At 47.5% G+C, this 18535-nt stretch overlaps 2 protein-coding genes across 4 annotated transcripts; both read right to left on the reverse strand.

The window, feature by feature from the left end:
• Positions 1-318: 318 nt before the first annotated feature.
• Positions 319-6338, reverse strand: LILRA (leukocyte immunoglobulin-like receptor). Of its 3 annotated transcripts, NM_001082524.1 has the most exon segments (7): positions 319-848; positions 3679-3978; positions 4287-4568; positions 4795-5094; positions 5254-5541; positions 5713-5748; positions 5968-6058. In NM_001082524.1, coding segments are annotated over 7 exon segments (1374 nt in total). In that variant the 5' UTR covers positions 6017-6058; the 3' UTR covers positions 319-729.
• Positions 6339-12458: 6120 nt separating this feature from the next.
• On the reverse strand, positions 12459-17368 carry LOC106781946 (leukocyte immunoglobulin-like receptor subfamily B member 4). The gene is made up of 9 exons (XM_070225627.1): positions 17301-17368; positions 17046-17081; positions 16587-16874; positions 16128-16427; positions 15218-15337; positions 14829-14904; positions 14708-14745; positions 14411-14463; positions 12459-13393 (listed from the first exon to the last, which is right to left on the reverse strand). Exons 1-9 carry the CDS (start codon positions 17350-17352, stop codon positions 13250-13252), a joined length of 1107 nt encoding a protein of 368 aa, XP_070081728.1. The 5' UTR covers positions 17353-17368; the 3' UTR covers positions 12459-13249.
• Between the last annotated feature and the right edge of the window lie 1167 nt (positions 17369-18535).

The raw sequence follows: 18535 nt of genomic DNA on the forward strand, positions 1-18535 counted from the left end.
CATCAGGGGCCTCACATTGGCACGTGGAAGTTGGCCATGAAGGGAGTGTAACACTGGACAAACTGGAGAAAGGCTTGAATCGGCGTTTTTAACAATGGATTTTTCAGGGAAAGTAAGAACCGTGCTATCACTTCAAACAGCAATGTCTTGAATCCAAGTGACGATATTTCTGAAGAAACTACACAGGTAGCATCTGATGAAAAGTGAAGGTCTTGAGGAGTCCAGAGAGGGTGTTAGGGCATCATCTTGGATTTATCTCTTTCAGGCTGCGTCTTTGTTATGGCAGTTTACTGATTTATTGAGACTGCATACTCTGAATGAAGAGGTGGAGACTCTTTAATATACATCAAGGTACGTTGTGAATACAAATAAAGAAGAATGTATTACATGACAGTGTAGTAGAGCATGAAAGTGTAAGGAGGTGTGGATCCAAATCTGCCATATGTGTTATACACTGATTTCACAGAAATGGGGAACGATAGGAGCCAGTCAGCATAACTTAACAGTTATCAGGAAGGATTGTTCCACAGTCAAATGGCAGAAGAGTCTCAACATTGTCCCTGCACATGAGCAATGATTCCTCCATCTCACAATGACCTGCAGACAGTTCACACAGCATAAGCCCCAGATGCTCTTCCAGAACCTTCTGGGCACACAAAATTTATTTCCAAGACTCTACTGCTCCGAACAGTGCTTTATTCTCTCTTGTGTGTACCTCCTGGATTGATATTAGGATCTTCTTGGGTTGTGCCAAGCCTCAAATAGCAGAATCCCGAGGATCAGCAGGATCATGCAAGCCACGCCCATCCGGATGAGGTTCTCTACTGTGTAGTCTTTGGAATGTGAGGCTAGGGATTGTGGACAGAAGGTACAGTGGTTAGAAGGGACCAAAATGACCCAAGAACCCCTGGACATCCCCCTAGGGCACCTGCTTCCTCTTGAAAGGGCATGACCATCTACACCAGCTTCATAACTGAGAATTTCTCCTGCTCACCACTCTTGGAGTCTGACTTGTTTTGTGATGGGCTGATGGTGTCAGCTCCTTCCAAGAACCAAACAAAGGGGAGGAATGGATGAGGGGTTGATGTAACTCAAGCCTTTACCTGGGCTCTGTCTTCAATTCCCTCTGTTCTCATGCCATAACTGTTATGCAGTCCCTTAATGAACACTTTCTATGCTATAGAAGGATTCCCTCTGTTCCCATTGGATTTTTTTGTTTCCTTTTGTTTTTTGAGTTTAGAACGTGCTTCTGAGTCACTGTAGAACAGAGTTTGGATGTGCTTCAAAAGGTCAGATTGATGAGAAAAATGATCTTGCAATACAGAAATAATTTGGTTATTGTATGGTCTCTGTTCATTCTGGGACACAGACCATGTAAGATAACTTCTAGATATGAGAGCTATTTATTCGACAATTGAGGACGGAGTGTTGGTTAGACACACACACACACACACACACAGAAGGAGAGAAAGAGAAAATTCCAACCCTTCAGCTTAAGTTGGAGAATTACGTGAAATAAATTAGATAAGAATGAGGCAGAGCTGTTATGAACAGTTTCACAGTGCAGATCACACTTGAAGATGACCTTTAAGCTGATTCCTGAATAGAAAAAGGAGGCTGAGAGGGCCGTGTGAAGACCCAGACGAGGTGCGTCTCAGGCTGCAGGAAGAGCAGGTGCCCAGAAAAATCTCAGTCTATTCTTCAATAAGGAATAAGTCACGGCTGTGGGATGTAGGGAGGGTCCAGAGGAGAAGGGAGAGTTCAGTTTCAGGGGCTTGGTGCATTAGAGACACACCAGAAAGGACAGAACAGGGAAGCTCCATCACTATCATTACCATCACCATCATCATCATCATCATCATCATCACCATCATCATCATCATCATCATCATCATCATTCTCTCTTTCTCTGTCTCACTCTTCCTCTCTCCTTGGAAGAACTCTGGAAACTGCTATAAGGTTTCGAGAAGAAAAGATTATTCATTCAATTTTATATTTCAAATTTTCATGCTAAAATGCTGGGTAGTAAACAATGTTGTAAGTCTGTGTGGGTCTCCCAGATTCATTGAAATTAAAATCATGTAGTAGTTAATAGCACTCAATAAACAAAAAGTGAATGAAAAAAGATAACCTCTACCCTCTGCATAAACAATACCCAGAACCAAGGCGGTCCACAGTTCTGGTCTTCCATGCTTTAGGGGAAAAGAGAAAATCAGTGGGATTGCAAAATTGGGTGAGCCCAAAAATAGGTCATCCTGCAAATCTATTATAACCAGTTTTGAAATTAAAATAACATTGAGAAAAACAAATTGATCAATTCTAATTATACATTTCCATGTAAAAATTCTAAATAAGCTTATACAAATCAGAAAGCATGAATGAACAATAGAGGCCATTCAGTGCGGTTAATATCAAAATGTTGATACTAAAAAGTTTTTTAAATGTATGTCACCATGGTTGAAAGCAAAGAGAAAAAATACAGAAGATATACAAAAGCCTAGAAAAATTCCTAACTTCTATTAAGAAAAGAATATTTTTTCCAAATAAAACCTGAATGTAACAAAAAAAAAGGATTGACATGGGTGGGTCGATAGTGTTAAGTATATATAAAATACAGATTTTTGATATGTCTGACATAAAAAAGTTTGGGCAAGAAATGAAGATGTTTTGTTGAAGTGATACTCAGGTATATCTTAACATGTTACTTTGTCATCATCATGATAAGGTATTTGATGGAAAAACAATGGGTACAATCTTGAAACAAAGAAGTAGAAATTCAGTTTTCTTGAGGTTAATATAATTATTGTCAGTGAATCAGAGGAGATCAACTGAAAAACAATTGAAATGTGGAGAATTTGTAGTAAGATAATAGGGTATAAAATTAATGTAACCAAACCAGTATCATTGTTATCTGTACTTAATTGTAATTTAGAAATTATAAAGAAATCAAAGATCTTACTTATAAATAAAGTGCTTGAACAATTCTTAAGCTATGAGTGTAGATGACTATATGAATAAACCTTCAAAAGGGGGCTGAAGTCATTAATAAACCTCCCTTTTAAGTGTCATTTATAAGAAAACTTGATATGAATAAGAAATTATTCTCCACAATGAATGTATAGATTTACCCTAACCCCATGAAAACAGGAATAGAATTGCCTATTTTTAAGACATAAATCTTTATAACCTAAATTTGTAAATTTCTGTAGGCAAGAGCTGCCTCTTTCCTGGAGGCCCGTGGCTCCGCTGCATGCCTGCCCCATCCCTGCTCCCCTGGACACAAGCCCGTCCTCGAGCATCAAGGGGACATCGCATCCTCTGAGAGACTCTCAGAAGTGCCTGGGGGTGGTCCGTGCTCCCTCTGAGCAAAGGGCCTCGGCGACTCACCAGTTGATGAAGGAGAGGGGTTGGGGCTGACCCTGGAGTCCCCACCTCACTCACACTCTTCTCCCACATCTGCCCTGTGGCCCCCAAGACCCTTCAGCCCAGCACGCACCTCGTAGACCCAGGTGAGGGGGAAGCGGGTGTGCAGGGGTGGGAGGGTCTCTGAGGGGAAGATCCCTTCTGGATGACCCTCACTCAGAGCCCCCTTTCTCCCATCACAGCCCTGAGCTCTCTTGGAGGACAGGACCTCAAATAGGTCATAGGGACAGAGGGGACAGGGCTGGGGCTCCTCACCTGAGACCCGGAGCTCCAGGGGGTCACTGGGGAGTGACAAGAGGTAGGGGGAGGTGCTGTGTGAGCTGTAGCACCTGTAGGTCCCCTCATGGTCTGAGGTCAGAGGACCGATGGTGAAGTTGGCCTGAAAGGGGGCGGCCGTGTCCTGCAGACGAAGGAGCTGGGGAGGAGCAGGTGACCCCTCCTTGGACAGATGGAAGGTATCCGACCAGATCTCAGAGCGACACTGCAGGGTCACGTTCTCTCCCCTGGACACCGAGGGCCCCGGCTGGGCTGAGAGGGAGGGTTTCTTGTACATTCCTGAGTGAAGGGAAGGTTGTGATATGTAGAGAGCTGCCCCCTCCCCACACAGCCTTAACCCTGAGCTGAGGGGCCACCATCCTCTCTCCAGGGACTCTGTCTGTGACCCCCTCTCAGCTCCTCTCAGTCCCTCTGGGTGGGTCTCTTTTCTATCCTGGACCCTCACTCGCCCTTTCTTGCTCCCTTTTCCTGGACCACTGTTCCATGTCAGCCTTTGCTCCAGAGCCCTCTCCCTGGAACCCATCATCACTAGGTATGACGCTGGATCCAGGACCCTGAGCTGACAATAAGGACATGGGGCTCCTCACCCGCAATCAGGATGTCCAGGGGTGCACTGGGGGCCGACCACACATGGGAGAGGTTGTATCCACCGTAGCATCTGTACTGGCCCCTGTGGGTGTGGTCCACATGGCCCAGGGGGAAGTCAGGGCTGTGCTGCCCATGAAGATGCTGGAGGGGTGTGAGCCCCTCATCCCTGGTCAGAGCGAATCTGTCAACACCGGCCTCTGAGAGACACTGGAGGGTCAGGTTGTCTCCAGAGAGCACCAGCGAGCCTGGCTGGGCTGAGAGGGAGGGCTCCCTGTACACGCCTGGAGAGAAGGGACAGTGGTATTGAAGGGAAGCACACCCCATATTGCCAACTGGGGCCTGCAGTGAGCTAGTTCTCACTGGTTGATCCCCAAATATTCTGTTCTGTGGTTCAGGACCCAGAAGGTCAAATCACTGGCCCCCACTACCCTAGGGCTTTTTGGGGCACACAGCTTAGCTCAGTCATTTTGGGGTCCCAGGAAAGTGATGGGTCAGGGGAGCCCTCACCTGTGACCTCGAGGTGCAGAGGGTCGCTGGGCTGTGACCACACATAGGGGTAGGAGCTGGGAGAACCATAGCATCTGTAGGTGCCCCCATGGGAGGTGTTCACGGGGACCACAGGGAAGACAGCCTGCCACCTGCCATTATGGATCCTCAGCTCCATTTGTTGGGGTGAGTTAGCTCCTCCCTCCTTCAGCAGATGGGAAGTGCCAGATGTGACCTCTGAGCTGCACCAGAGGGACACATTTCCTCCTGAAGCCACCACAGGGCCTGGGTGGGCTGAGAGGGAGGGTGCACTGTAGGCTCCTGAGGGAGAAGGAGGGAGCTGTGTTAAAGGGGGGACTATCAGCTCACGTACCCCAGGTGTGGACTGTGAGGGCTGAGGTCCCCTGAGCCCACACTCTGGTCCCTTCCGCGGATGAGGAGGAGCCCACAGTGGGAGGGCACCCAGCTCCTCCCCCTCACCTGTCACCACCAGGGGCAGGGGGTCACTGCGCTCTGACCAGCCCTTCCTGCTGGTGCGATATGCACAGTGAAACAGCCCTGCAGTGTGTGAGCTCACAGATTCGATGGAGAAACTGGTCTTGTTGCTGGAGTCCTGTGGGGTCTCTGTCTCCACGGGTATAGAAACCCTCTCTTTATACAGATGGTAGACTTCAGCCCTCAGAGACCCCTGACACCAGATGGTCACAGGGCTCCCCTTGGTGACCACAGGGCCTGGCTCAGCCCAGATGGAGGGTTTAGGGGGGGTTCCTGGAAAGGAATCATAATTGAAGGGTTTGGGGGACCCTTCTCCCCTCAGTTTCCCCAGCTGTCACTCAAGACCCCACCCAGAGTGGTCACCATCAGCCCAGACTCTCTGTTTCTCCCAGGAGGCAAGGGAGGTTTATAGGGCTAAAGCAGGAGGTGTGTGTGAGGACTCACCTGCTTGTACCTGGTTCCACAGACTCCAACACAACCCTGGAAGAGAATTCCCTGTGAGGGCACGTCTACTCACCCACACAGAGAAGGTCCAGGCCTGCTCTAGGCCCCTGAGCACTGGGGTCTGTTCAGGGCACTGAGCACACTCTCCTCCCCATAGAAGTTCTGCTGCTACTGAGCCTCCTGAGTCCTGGGGTCTCAGGAATCAGGACCTGGGGTTGGAGGAGACACTGTCCCTCCTCTTTTCCCCAAACTCACCCAGGCAGAGGAGGACAGTGAGAACAGATGTGCTGGCCCTGCCTCCCATGGTCCCCAGTGGTGCAGACAACTGAGAAAGTCCACAGAGCCCGGCAGGACAGACAGACGGAGAGGGTGGGCAAGGTCCACGCTCTGTGTGACACGTCATGGGTTCCTCATCTGTGGCCTCACAGGAAGGGGAACAGTTTCTCCCAGGGCCTCACTCTGCTCTCTCTGAAGGATGGAGCCGAGGAGATGGCAGGCTCTGGGGACCCTCCAGACCAGCTCTGAGTCTCTGCATACCCCAAACACTCTGCCTCCAGTTCATACCAAACCCAAATCCTGAGAGTGACATATGTCCCAGAACATGAGGTTTGGAGAGGAGCCAGCACAAGCTCTGTTCCAATTCTGACTCTGCCACTTACAGAGGCTTTGTGACCTGGGGCCAATCACTTCCCTTTGCTGAGCTTCTGTAAATGCAAATTTTCTTCCTTTTCTTCCTCAGTCAGGCAGTCAGTCCATATTTACTGAGCAGTTACCATGTCCAATCATGGAGCCAGGCGCTGGAGGGTCATTGGTGAAGCTGACAGATTCTTTCCCTGGACTCGTGGGCTCAGATAAATGAAGACAGACATTACAAATATTTAGGTGGCAAAGAATTCAGTTATAGCCTTGTTTTAATACAAGTTGACATAAAAAAGAAAACAGGAGACAGTGAGATTCAGTAATAGGTAGTCATCCTGCAGCCTGGATCCTTGTTGTGAGGGGTTCTTCTGGAAAGGAGTGACCCAAGGCATGAGCAGGGATTAGCCCAGAGGTGGTGGTGGTAGGCATCCTCGGCCAGAAAGATCTGAGCTCTTCTCAGAATTGAGAGCATCAGGAGAAGGTTGGGCCTTGTCACACAGGATCTTGAGCACCATGCAACTATTTTGGATTTTACCTTTAAGGCAATGGGAATATTTTAAGCAACAGACAGTTTGAACAGATTTCTGTTTTAAAAAGAGTACCACCAAGAAGAAATGTGATGCTAGAAGGCTCTGCTGATAATTAACTCTATTGAAATAAAACTCCGACATTATCTGGCCCATGGGTGGTGTGTTGATCATTGTTTTAAGTCATTCCCTGATTTTCTCGTATAACCCTTGCACAAACCTATAACACAAAATACATTTACAGTTGAGTGGAATGAGACAGGACAGCTTCTTGATCCCTCAGGTTGGAAAGGAGTTGTCTAGGTCAGACTGGCTGAGGGAGCAACCAGAGGAAGGCTCAGAATTGTTAAGTAGCTCAGTTTCTGTGTGTGTTTGGGGTTGTGTGTGGTTAAGTGTGATGAGTTTGGTGGAGGAGGAGAGTTGTGTTTGCTGGGGCTGGTGAGTTTAACTCAGGCCTGATTATTCACAGACCCGAACATCAGATGGTGTAACTTGTATCTTTTTTGGAGATGGAAACTGTTGGAAGGGTTATAAGCAGGGCAGGATCAGACCATATAGGGTTATTGGAAGAGTCCTTTGGAGCCAGTGAGAGGAATGAGCTGGAGAAAGGAGTGGGGGCCTGGATTGGAGGACCAGGAAGGAGGCTCATATGATGACACAGATGAGACCTCCTGAGTCTTGCTGTGGTTCAGGGATATTGTTAAGAAGGACTCAAGGGGCGTAGTGGTGTGGATGTGATGACTGGATGTGAAGTGCAAGAGAGTGAGTTACTGACGGCTGTTCCTCTCTGTGCTTTGGTGCCTGGAGGAGCCAGTGGGGCCCTCATGGGGAGGATGACCCTGGGGGAGAAGCAGGCTTGAGGAGATGCTTAGAAGACTGACCATCATTTCTCAGTAGAAACAGAGCCCTTCCTCCTGATCTAGGATGGTGGGTTTTCTTCCTTCCAAACCCTTACTTTCAGTGACTCCTTTGCTTCCATAAGTCAGCACTACCTTTTTCTTCATCAACTTCCTTCAAACCTCTAAGTCATTTCTACCTCCTCAGTGCCCCTTCTGCCCCTGGGCAGAGCTCTTCGTCTCACACTGTGGATTCTTTCTCAGGCACTGGGGGAGAGCACTTGTTGGAGGCAAAAAAAATTTAAATAATGAACACAGACCCAGGAATGTGTAAGACAATTTATATAGTTGATCTCCCAGCAAAAGAAAATGATACTAATGAAGGAAAATACATTTGAAGAAATATGTAGCTGACCATTTCAGAGATTTGTTGAAAGTCGTAAATATACCCATTCAATATGCTCCGCAAATACAATAGGATAAGCTTTAAAAACCATGCCCACACATCTCATAATCATAATCCAATTGGTGGAAACAAAAAAACCCCACAAAAGTTGAGAACATCCAGAGAAACATGCCACAAAACGCACAGAGGAAAAATGATCTGAATGATTACAGATTTCACATCAGAAACCATCCAGGTCAGAAGATGCTAAAGTTCTGAGAGACATGAAGAGCCACCTGGAATTCTTCTGGATGTGTCCTGAGGAATGAAAGCAAAATGAAGTCATTCTGAGACAAAGGAAACCGAGAGAATTTGTCCTCAGACCTGTCCTAAAAGAAATAAGGTAAATTTATCAGGAAGAAAAAAAATAATTTTGAGGGAAATTTGTAAATTCAAGAACAAAGAAAGAGCAAAATATGGTAAATATTTAGGTAAATGTCATAGCATATTTTTGTCATCTCAGTTCTTTAAAATGTGTTGGGCTGTTGAAAGCAAAACTGATCACCTTGCGCGGTGAGATTTTTTATGTTTGTAGGTGTAACACACAGAACAGCTACAGCACAAAGGGGTGAGGGTGAAAGGACCTATATGGTGCTGAAAAGACTTCTACGTTTCTCTTGAAGAGGTGAAATGTTAAGTCTGTGGACTCTGCGAAATTAGGTGTGTACATTATAATACCTACAACAGCCACTTAAGAAACAACATGTAAAGAGTTACAGCTGGAATAGCAATAAATAAATTAAAAATGGAATACTAAAAAGTATTCCAAAAAGCCAAAATAAGACAGGGAAAGGAAAACTGAAGAAACACCAATAGAGGCAACAAGCATAAAAGAGACAATACGATGGTAAACCCCAAAAAGAACCTTCAATAATTACGTTAAATATAAACAGTGCAAGTACAATTAAATGGCAGAGATTGTAGGACTGGAATAACAAGAACTATGACCCCACTCCAGGCGGTCTACCAGAGGTTCACTTTAATACAATGAGGTAGGTAGGGTAAAAGTGAGAGGATATGTTATGGAAACATTAATTAAAAGAACATAAATGGCTGCCTAAGTTTCCCATTGCTGCTGTAACAAATTACCACAGATTTAGTGGATTTAAAGAACACAAATTTATCATCTTACTGTTCTGGAGGTCAGAAGTAAAAACGTCAGTCTCACTGGGCTAAAGTTGAGATGGCACAGTGGTGCTTGATTTTGGAGACTCTGCTGTGAAAATCAGCTTCCTGTCCATTTCCAGCGTCCAGAGACTGCCTGCTGTACATGGCTCCTGAGCCCTTCCTTCCATCACTGCAACCTCTTGGTTCCATCATTGCGTTTCCTACCACTGACTCTGGTCCTTTTGTCTCGCTCTTACTGACTCATTATTGTCAGGTGGAGGCTACAGTCCAGGTCTCCCACGTGGCTCCCTTGACACCCACTGTGTCACTCCTGGGGTCCTAACAGCCTTAGCCCATCTGCTGCCTTCTCTCCACTGTTGGAGTATTCTCATGTTTCTTGTATATACGAGGTCCAGGAGTTTTACTGTGCCTTATAGGGGGTTAGAGCGACATACCACTACTTCCTCTTGGTGTCAACTGGAAGTCTGAGAAGCAAGTGACTTTTATACACTGATGATGTATCCAGTGACATTGGATCAATTCTTTCCAAATTAGAATAATAGATCTTTATATCATTTTGGGTTTTCCATGTACACAGTTGTGTAATCTGTGAGTAATACACGTTTATTCCATCCCTTCACTGCTTATCACATTTTTTTTTTTTGCCTTTTTTGTTTGGTTGATTCTTACAGTTGTCCTGGATAGAAGAGGTCATAGTGAACATTCTTGTCTTATTCTCAGCCACAGGCAGAAAGATTTCAAGTTTATACCTGTAAAAATTATTTCCATTGTAGATTTTTAAAGGTGCTTTCATAAATGATAGGAAGTTCCCTTTTATTTCTGAGATTTTTTTTTTCATTATAGATGGTGATGTATTTTGTTTGTTTGTTTCCATTAGTATAATTTAAGGCTAAAACCAAACAGCATGAAAATGCTAATTTTGCCAGGATTTGGAACCATGACTGGTGAGAATTTTAATTTGAAGAACTCCTTTGGCAAATGGTTGGCAGCAGCTACTAAATTCTCACACACACACAACTTAAGATTTGGCAATTCCAGTCCTCGGTGTATATACAACAGAAATGTTCCCCAAGAGACACACAAAAAGACACATTCACAGGTGCGTCCAGGATTATAAGCCCCAAACAGAAACTTTCCCAACACCCATCGACAACACAATGGATAAAATAAGTTTTGGGGCATTTGCCCAATGAAATACTGCACGTGACTCTCAACCTCACGAGCCTAATGATGAGCAAAGGAAGCCAGACACAAAGATGATGCTGGGACTTGATTTATTAAGATGACAAACTCTGTAAGAAAGTGCCTGTTTTCCAGAGTCACTCACAATTTTGCGTTTCTACCACTGTTATCGTGTGAATGTTTGTGTCCCTCCAAAATCTTACGTTGCAATCTAAGGCCCAAGGGGATGGCATTAGGAGGGGGGCCTTTGAGAGACGACTGTGTCATGAGAGGGAGGCGAAGCCCTCATGGGTGGATGAGTGCCCTGATCAAAGAGACCCCGTAGAGCTAACACCCTTTCCACCCTGTTCAGAGACAAACAGAGTCTGCCACCTAGAAGAAGGACCTCACCCAAACACAGAGGGACCTCATCTCAGATTTCCAGCCTCAAGAATGGTGAGAAATAAATTTCTGTGGTTTATAAGCCACCCTGTCTATGGTGTTTTGTTATAGCCACCAGGACAGGCTGAGACACCAGCAGTGCATAAGAGATTCAGATGCTTCCACCTCTGCCACTACTAGGCCTTGTGAGTATTTTTTCTTTAAGCCATTCTAATAGGTATGTCTTGGTGTCTTATTGTGGCTTTAATTTTTTTATCTTCCTAAGGGCTAATGATGCTAAACATCATCTCATGTGCTTATTTGCTTATTCTCTTTGGTGAGGTGTTTATTCAAATGTTTTGCTCATCAAAAAAAAAAAAAAAAAAAATTGGGGGGCCAGCCCAGTGGCGTAGCAGTTAAGTTCATGTGCACCATTTCAGCAGCCTGAGGGACACTGGTGCAGATCCTGGGCATGGACCTACACACTGTTTATCAAGCCCTGCTGTGGCAGGCATCCCACATATAAAGTAGAGGAAGATGGGCATGGATGTTAGCTCAGGGCCAATCTTCCACAGCAAAAAGAGGAGTATTGGCAGTGAATGTTAGCTCGGGTCTAATCTTCCTCAAAAAAAAATTGGTTGTTTTTGGGGCCAGCCCAGTGGTGTAGTGGTTAAGTTTGTGTGTTCCGCTTCGGCATCTCAAGGTTCATGGAATTGGATCCTGGGTGGAAACCTGCACACCGCTCATCAAGCCATGCTGTGGCTGCATCCCACGTACAAAATAGAGGAAGATTGGCAACAGAGGGTAGCTCACAGACAATCTTCCTCACCAAAAAAAAAAAAAAAAAAGGTTGTCTTTTTACTGCTGCGTTTTGAGAATTATTTATATATTCTTTTTTAATTTAACATCTCATTTTATCCCACAATTATCCTACAGGGTCTGCTTTTGTGAGAATGGGTAGGAAGTTCTTCTTCACATACCAGCATATTCCCTAACAGATTCCTTTTTTTTTCAGGTGTACATCATCATATATTTTGATTTCTGTGTAGATTACAACATGTTCACCAACCAAAGACTAATTACAGTCCAGGGATGTATTTTTTTCAGGAGCTTTGAACCTGTTGCTGTGGTCATTTTTCTATTTATTCTTTTATGTTTGAAATATATTGATTGATTTTTGAATATGGAACCAACCATGCCTTCCTGAAAAGGATATACCAGCGTGGTCATGCTATATTATCCATTTTATATATCACTGACTCTGGTTTGGGAATATTTTGTGTAGGAATCTACAGCTGAGATCCTGTGAGAGAGCTTCCTGTGATTTTCCCATTTTGTAGTTTTCTTGTCAGGTTTCGGTATCAATTATTTTTCTGGCCTGATGAAAGGTGTTGGGAGGAATGTTGCCTCCTTTACTTTCGGAGGAAGCGTAAGTCTGGTAGGTGTATATGTGTGTGTGTGTCTGTCTGCATGTGTGTGGTCATTTGTGCACGTGTGTGTGTCTTTGTGTATGTATGTATGCATCCCTGCACGTCCGTGTGTGTGTGTGTGCACGTGTGTGTATGTGTGTATTCCACAAGTGCATAAGTGTTCTGAAGCATTCACCAGTGAAGATTTCCAGACCCAGAGTTCACTTTTTGGGAAAATTTTAATTACAGATTCAACAGTTTTAATATATAAGATAATTCAGACATTCTATTTGTTTTTATGACCCTCATTTTGGTAAACTGCATTTTTGAGGATATTGTCCATTTCATCTACACTTTTAATATATTGACATAAAATGCTTCATAAGGATCTGTCACCTATTTAAAGTCTATAGGATCTGTGATGCGGTCTTCATACTGTAACGGGAGCCTTCCCTCCTTTTTCCTTGAGTGTGTGGCTGGGATTCAAGAGCACGATTACTGTTTTCAGAGATGATGTTTTTCGGGTTTATTGACTTGACTTTCTGTTTGTCCTCATTACTAGTTGCTCTCATCATTATTGTTTCCCTCCTGTTATCTTCATTTGGAATAATTTCTTATTCTTTTTCTAAATTCTTGGTACGACAGCGTAGGTCATTGATTTTTTCTAAGACTTTTTGTTTTCTAATATATTCGTTCATGGTTCTTAGTTTTCCCATTTCGTAGGTTTGATGTAATGTTTACATTATCATCCAATTTAAACATTCTCTCCCTTCTGTGTGGGTTTTCCCATTTCACTCATGGATTATTGAGAAGTCCAAAATGTGAGGATATCAGTTATCTTTGATTGCAGAATCAGGTGACTCCCAAAGTGTTGCAGAAGCTCCTGGTGGTCCACGTTAGGAGTCCAGGCTGGCTGGAGGTCATTAGATTGTCCTCTGGGGGCAGCTCCTGTGTCTTCCAGGATCCCTGCCATCTCCCTCCCTGGAGGATGGGGTCCAGGTCCTTCCTGGGCTAGTGGATGGCCAGAGCAGCGTACATGCTGAGCTCTGCTGGGGGATCCTCTGACTGGGAGGGAGGAGGTGTCGTCTCCCGTCTGAGGGTAGAGTGGTTAAGCTGGGCGTAGGTCACGTCCTGGGGGGCTTCAGATGCAGCAGCCTGGAGAAGGGGGACAGTGGGGGGAAAGAAATGTCATTGCTATGGGGGAGGCCTGGGAGCTTGGGGAGGATGGGAGCCACCTGACTGTCCCTCTGCCTGTACTTTACATCCAGCAATTCCTCTGACGGGGGGAAGGAGAGGTGGCCACCCCCTGCCTGAGTCTTGCTCTTGAGTGGCTCACCGGGGCATACATCACTCCCTGGGGGTCTTCATCATGGGGACCCTGCTGGAGGGAGACAAAGGGACAGAAACAGGGTCTCCTTGATCCCACTGCTGACTTCCTCCAGTCAATTGTTCACACTGTTACAGAGTGAGGTCACTTTCCTGATGGAATCTTCAGGGAATTCCTAAGCCTTGGGCATCTGATGCTGTCTATGGTTCTGATTCTTATCCCAGCATGTTTTCTCTTGCTCATTTGGCTCCAGTCACATGTCCTGTCTTTGTGAAAAAGCATGTTGCTGCCTCAGCACCTTTGCACCTGCTGTTCCCTCTGCCCCCACCATGCACTCTACCCCTTTCCTTACTTTATTTTCCCTAACAGCACTTTGCACTCTACCACCCTACCCATGTATTTGCATGTTGTCTCTCTCCCCCACGAGCTGAGCTCAAGGAGCGTGGAGACAGTATTGCTCACTGCTGTACCCACAGCACCTGAATGGAGCCAGGTAAACAGCGAGCTCCCTGTGCACATTGTTGAGTGAATGAATGAAGGGGAGCCTAGGGGACTTATAGGTGATTCACTTATTCATGCATCCTCTTGAGGCCTGGGGATGAATCCAACAACCAGAGGGTCAGACAGAGGATGAGGAACCAGGAAAGGGGATCACTTAGTGGGGGCCATGAGGTCACCAAAACCAGGAGGAATGAAGTCACAGCAGGACGCCCCAGGTGCCCGAGACAAGAGGTCAGTGTGGGATGCTGCTGAGAGCTGGGTGATGTGAGGACAGCCAAATGTCCATTGGATCAAGTTTGGCAACAGGAAGGTCCCTGGTGGCCTGGACAGGGCAGGGGTCTCACCTGATGGTGCAGCTCCACCCCCTCCTCAGGCTGGGTGTCTTTCACGGCAGCATCTGCTGGGGCAGAACAGGGGGTGTGTCTCTTGTCAGGATTCCCTGAGGTCTCTGAGGGCTGCGGCCCCTCCTCTGCTCCCAGATGGACCACTGAGGTCCAGGGGTGAGGAGATGGCCCGAGATCACTAAGGGGATTTCAGTCCTTCTCACTCTGAATCCCCAGACCCTCCCATCCTGTCCCCCCATGGCCCACTGAAATCTGTGTGCCCCCTCAACCCCCAGGGCGGTCCCTTCTTCCTCTCACAGAGGGTCTCTTCCTGGGCATCTGCAGCTGGGCTGTAGCTGGGGAAGGAGACGGGAGTGTTAGGGGCAGAGAGGGGGCCCAGGGCGGGGTGGGATTCTGGGGTCTTTGGGGCGGGAAAGACCTGATCTGCAGGCCTCTGTCCTTGGGCTGTGGGTCTGCAGCCCCTGCAGGAAGTTGGAGATCAGCCTGTCTCTGGGCTGGGTCAAGACGGACAGAGTCTCAGCCCTGGGAGGTTATGACCACTCACCCTCCAAATGTGAATTTGGAGGAAAAAAGGAAAGCTTAATACATACTCGCCTGTATGTTTCAACGTTTCATAAGACTGAAATAGTTGAAAGAACTCCGTAAATGTGTACCTGTGTGTTATTAAGTGTTTCCTTTACGGTTTTCTGACTTGAGATTCTGGAAAAGTCTCTTACAGGCTGACCTTCCCATCTATTGGGTTTCCCTCCGGCTGGTGCCCTAAACCCACCTCCTCCTGTGACCCGGGTTGCCCTGTCCCCTACTCACCTGACTTCCTGTATTTGCCCTGACGCCGGTGTCGGATGAGGAGGAGGAGGAGGAGGAGGAGGAACAGCAGGATGAAGGCCACAGAGACTCCAATCAGAACCTTCAGGTACCATTTGAAACCTTGGGCATGAGTGACATCATGAATGAGCCAATAATGCTACTTAAGGGAACACCTATTTGGGCCACACACGTGCTGGGGTCTGTGGATTCATCTTCTCTAACACAGAGGAAACTGCTGTCCCCAGCACACTCGTTTCCCACTTGAAGAAACCGAGGCACATAGAGGTAAATCATGTGCCCCAGGTCCCCCAGCCTGAAGTGGCAGAGCTGGGACTGGAACCCAGAATGTGAGTTTCCTTGGGGTTTTTTATTACTATTATTTTTTATGCTGTCCCGTTACCCTCCAGGGAGAACATGAGTGCAGAGACCTGTCCATCAAACGCAATCCCTCCCCCTCCTCCTCCTCCCAGCCCAGACCTGTCCCCTACTCTGCAGAGGTCTGGCACCCCTACGTGGGGCCTGAGTGCACATGGAGCATGTGCATCTGGGAAGGGCAGGAGGGAGGTCTGTCCTTCCTGAGCCCTAAACACAGCCAGGCCTCTCAGAGACACTGGAGAGTCAGGTTGTGTCCAGAGACCACCCGTGAGCCAGGCTGGGCTGAGAGGGAGGGCTCCCTGTACACACCTGGAGAGAAGGGGACAGTGGCTTCGAAGGGGATGCACACCCCACATTACCCACTGGGTCTGCAGTAAGAGTTCTCATGGGTCCTTCCCCAAGCCTCCTGCTCTGTGGTTCAGGCCCCAGGATGCCATGTCACTGACCCCCGTCACCCCAAGGGCTCCACTGGGCACACAGCTTAAGTCAGTCATTTTGGGGTCCCAGGAAATGGATGCATCAGGGGAGCACCCACCTGTGACCTCGAGATGCAGAGGGTCGCTGGGGTCTGACCATGCATAGGGATAGGAGCTGTGAGAAACATAGCATCTGTAGGTCCCCACATGGGAGGTGTTCACGGGGCCCACAGGGAAGACAGCCTGCCCCCTCCCATGAGAGGTCCTTGATTCCATGTTTCTGGGAGGGTCAGCTCCTCCCTCCTTCAGCAGACGGAAAGTGCCAGATGTCAAGTTGGAGCTGCATGAGAGGGACACATTCCCTCCTGATGCCACCACAGGGCCTGGATGGGCTGAGAGGGAGGGCGCACTGTAGGCTCCTGAGGGAGAAGGAGGGAGCTGTGTTAAAGTGGGGACTATCAGCTCACGTACCCCAGGTGTGGACTGTGAGGGTTGAGGTCCCCTGAGCCCACACTCTTTTCCCTTCTGCCTGCGACGAGGAGCCCACAGTGGGAGGGGACCCGGCTCCTCCCCCTTACCTGTCACCACCAGGGGCAGGGGTTCACTGAGCTCTGATGAGCTGTTCATGCTGGTGTTGTACGTGCACTGATACAGCCCTGCAGTGTGTGTGCTCATAGATTCGATGGAGAAACTGGTCTTGTTGCTGGAGTCCTGTGGGGCCTCTGTCTCCACAGGTTTAGAGATGTTCTGTTTATATAGATGGTAGACATTAGCCTGCAGAGACCCCTGACACCAGATGGTCACAGGGCTCCCCTTGGTGACCATGGGGCTTGGGTCAGCCCAGATGGACGGTTTAGGTGGGGTTCCTGGAAAGGAATCAGACCTGAAGTGTTGTGGGAGCCCATCTCCCCTCAGCTTCCCCAGCTGTCACTCAAGGCCCCTTCCAGACTGGTCACCATCAGCCCAGACCCTCTGAGCTCCTTCCAGTTGCTCAGGGAGTTTACTGGGCTGAAGCAGGAGGTGTGGGGAGGACTCACCTGCCTGCACCTGGTTCCACAGGACGTGACACAGCCCTGGAAGAGAGTTCCCTGTCAGTGCCGGTACTCCCACCCACACATAGATGCTCCATGCTTGGTCTAGGCCCCTGCGTGTGGGGTCAGATCTGGGGATCAGCACATTTCTACTACCCCCAAAGTTCTGCCCCCACTGAGCCTCCTCAGTCCTGAAGTCTTTCAGGGACCAAGACCTGGAGGAGGAGGGGACTCCATCCCTCCTCTTTCCCCGAAACTCACCAAGGCAGAGAAGAGCAGTGAGGATTGCGGTCCTGGTACTGCTTCCCATCATCCCTCCCTGTGTGGACGACTATAATAAGTTCCACAGAACCTGACAGGACAGCCAGATGCAGGGGATGTGACAGGGTCTGTGTGACGTTTGACAGGTTCCTCATCTCTGGCCTCACAGGAAGGAAAACAGCCCCTCCTAGGGCCTCGCTCTGCTCTGCCTGAAGGATGGAGCCAAGGAGATGGCAGGCTCTGGGGACCCTGTAGACCAGCTCTGAATCTCTGCACACCCCAAACACTGCCTCTACCCCATTCCAAAACCTAAATCCAGAGAGTGACCCTTCTCCCAGAGCATGAGGCTTGGAGAAGGCAGGAGAGGATCAGCCCAAATTCCGTTCCAACTCTGAGTCTGCCTCTTATAGAGGCTTTGTGACCTGGGGCCAATCACTTCCCTTTGCTGAGCTTCTGGAAATGCAATTTTTATACCTTCCTTTAATCAGCCAGGCAATCAGTCAATATTTATTGAGCAGTTCCCATGTCCAGTCACAGCGCCAGGAGCTGGAGAGTCATTGGTGAAGCTGACAGAGTGTTTCCCTGGACTCATGGGGCTCAGAGGAGTGAAGACAGACGTTGCAAATATTTAGGTGGCACAAAATTCAAGTATAATCTTCTTATGAGATTGTTACAATTTGGTAGAAAAAAGAAAATAGGGGACGACGAGATTCAATAACAGGTAGACATCATGCAACCTGGGTCCTGGTTGTGAGAGGTCCTTCTGGGGATGGAGTGACCCAAGGTATGAGCAGCGGTTAGCCTAGAGGTGGTGGTGGTGGCACATCTTTGACCAGAAAGACCTGAGCTGTTTTCAGAATTGAGAGCAATCAGGAGAAGGCTGGGCCTTGTCACACAGGACCTTGAGCAAGTATTGCGAGTATTTTAGATTTTATCTTTAAGACAATGGGAAGATTTAAAGCAACAGACAGTGTGAACATATTTCTGTTTTAAAAGAAGGTCACCATGTAGAAATGTAATGCAGGAAGGCTGTACTGATAAAATAAAACTCCAACATTAATCTGGCCTCTGGATGGCGTGTTGATCGGTATGTTAAGTCATTTATGTGGTTTTCTCGTATCACCCTTGCACAAACCTATAACACAAAATATATTTACAGTTGAGTGGAATGAGACAGGATAGACTCTTTGTCCCTCAAGTTGGAAAGGAGTTGACTAGGTTCAGATGGCTGAGGG

Source organism: Equus caballus, chromosome 10 (assembly GCF_041296265.1).
Source record: "Equus caballus isolate H_3958 breed thoroughbred chromosome 10, TB-T2T, whole genome shotgun sequence".
NCBI lineage: Eukaryota > Metazoa > Chordata > Mammalia > Perissodactyla > Equidae > Equus > Equus caballus.

What these genes read in the sequence shown, in the direction of transcription:
- LILRA (XM_070222704.1), bottom strand. Translation starts at nt 6,115, where the DNA reads ATGACGTGTCACACAGAGCGTGGACCTTGCCCACCCTCTCCGTCTGTC. An exon ending in CACTGTCCTCCTCTGCCTGG is followed by an intron (nt 5,749 to 5,967) that starts GTGAGTTTGGGG and finishes ATTCTCTTCCAG; the next exon opens with GGTTGTGTTGGAGTCTGTGG. An exon ending in TCTGCACCTCGAGGTCACAG is followed by an intron (nt 3,979 to 4,794) that starts GTGAGGGCTCCC and finishes CCCTTCACTCAG; the next exon opens with GAATGTACAAGAAACCCTCC.
- LOC106781946 (XM_070225627.1), bottom strand. Translation starts at nt 17,352, where the DNA reads ATGATGGGAAGCAGTACCAGGACCGCAATCCTCACTGCTCTTCTCTGC. An exon ending in GTGGAACCAGGTGCAGGCAG is followed by an intron (nt 16,875 to 17,045) that starts GTGAGTCCTCCC and finishes ATTCCTTTCCAG; the next exon opens with GAACCCCACCTAAACCGTCC. An exon ending in TCTGCATCTCGAGGTCACAG is followed by an intron (nt 15,338 to 16,127) that starts GTGGGTGCTCCC and finishes CTCATGCCCAAG; the next exon opens with GTTTCAAATGGTACCTGAAG.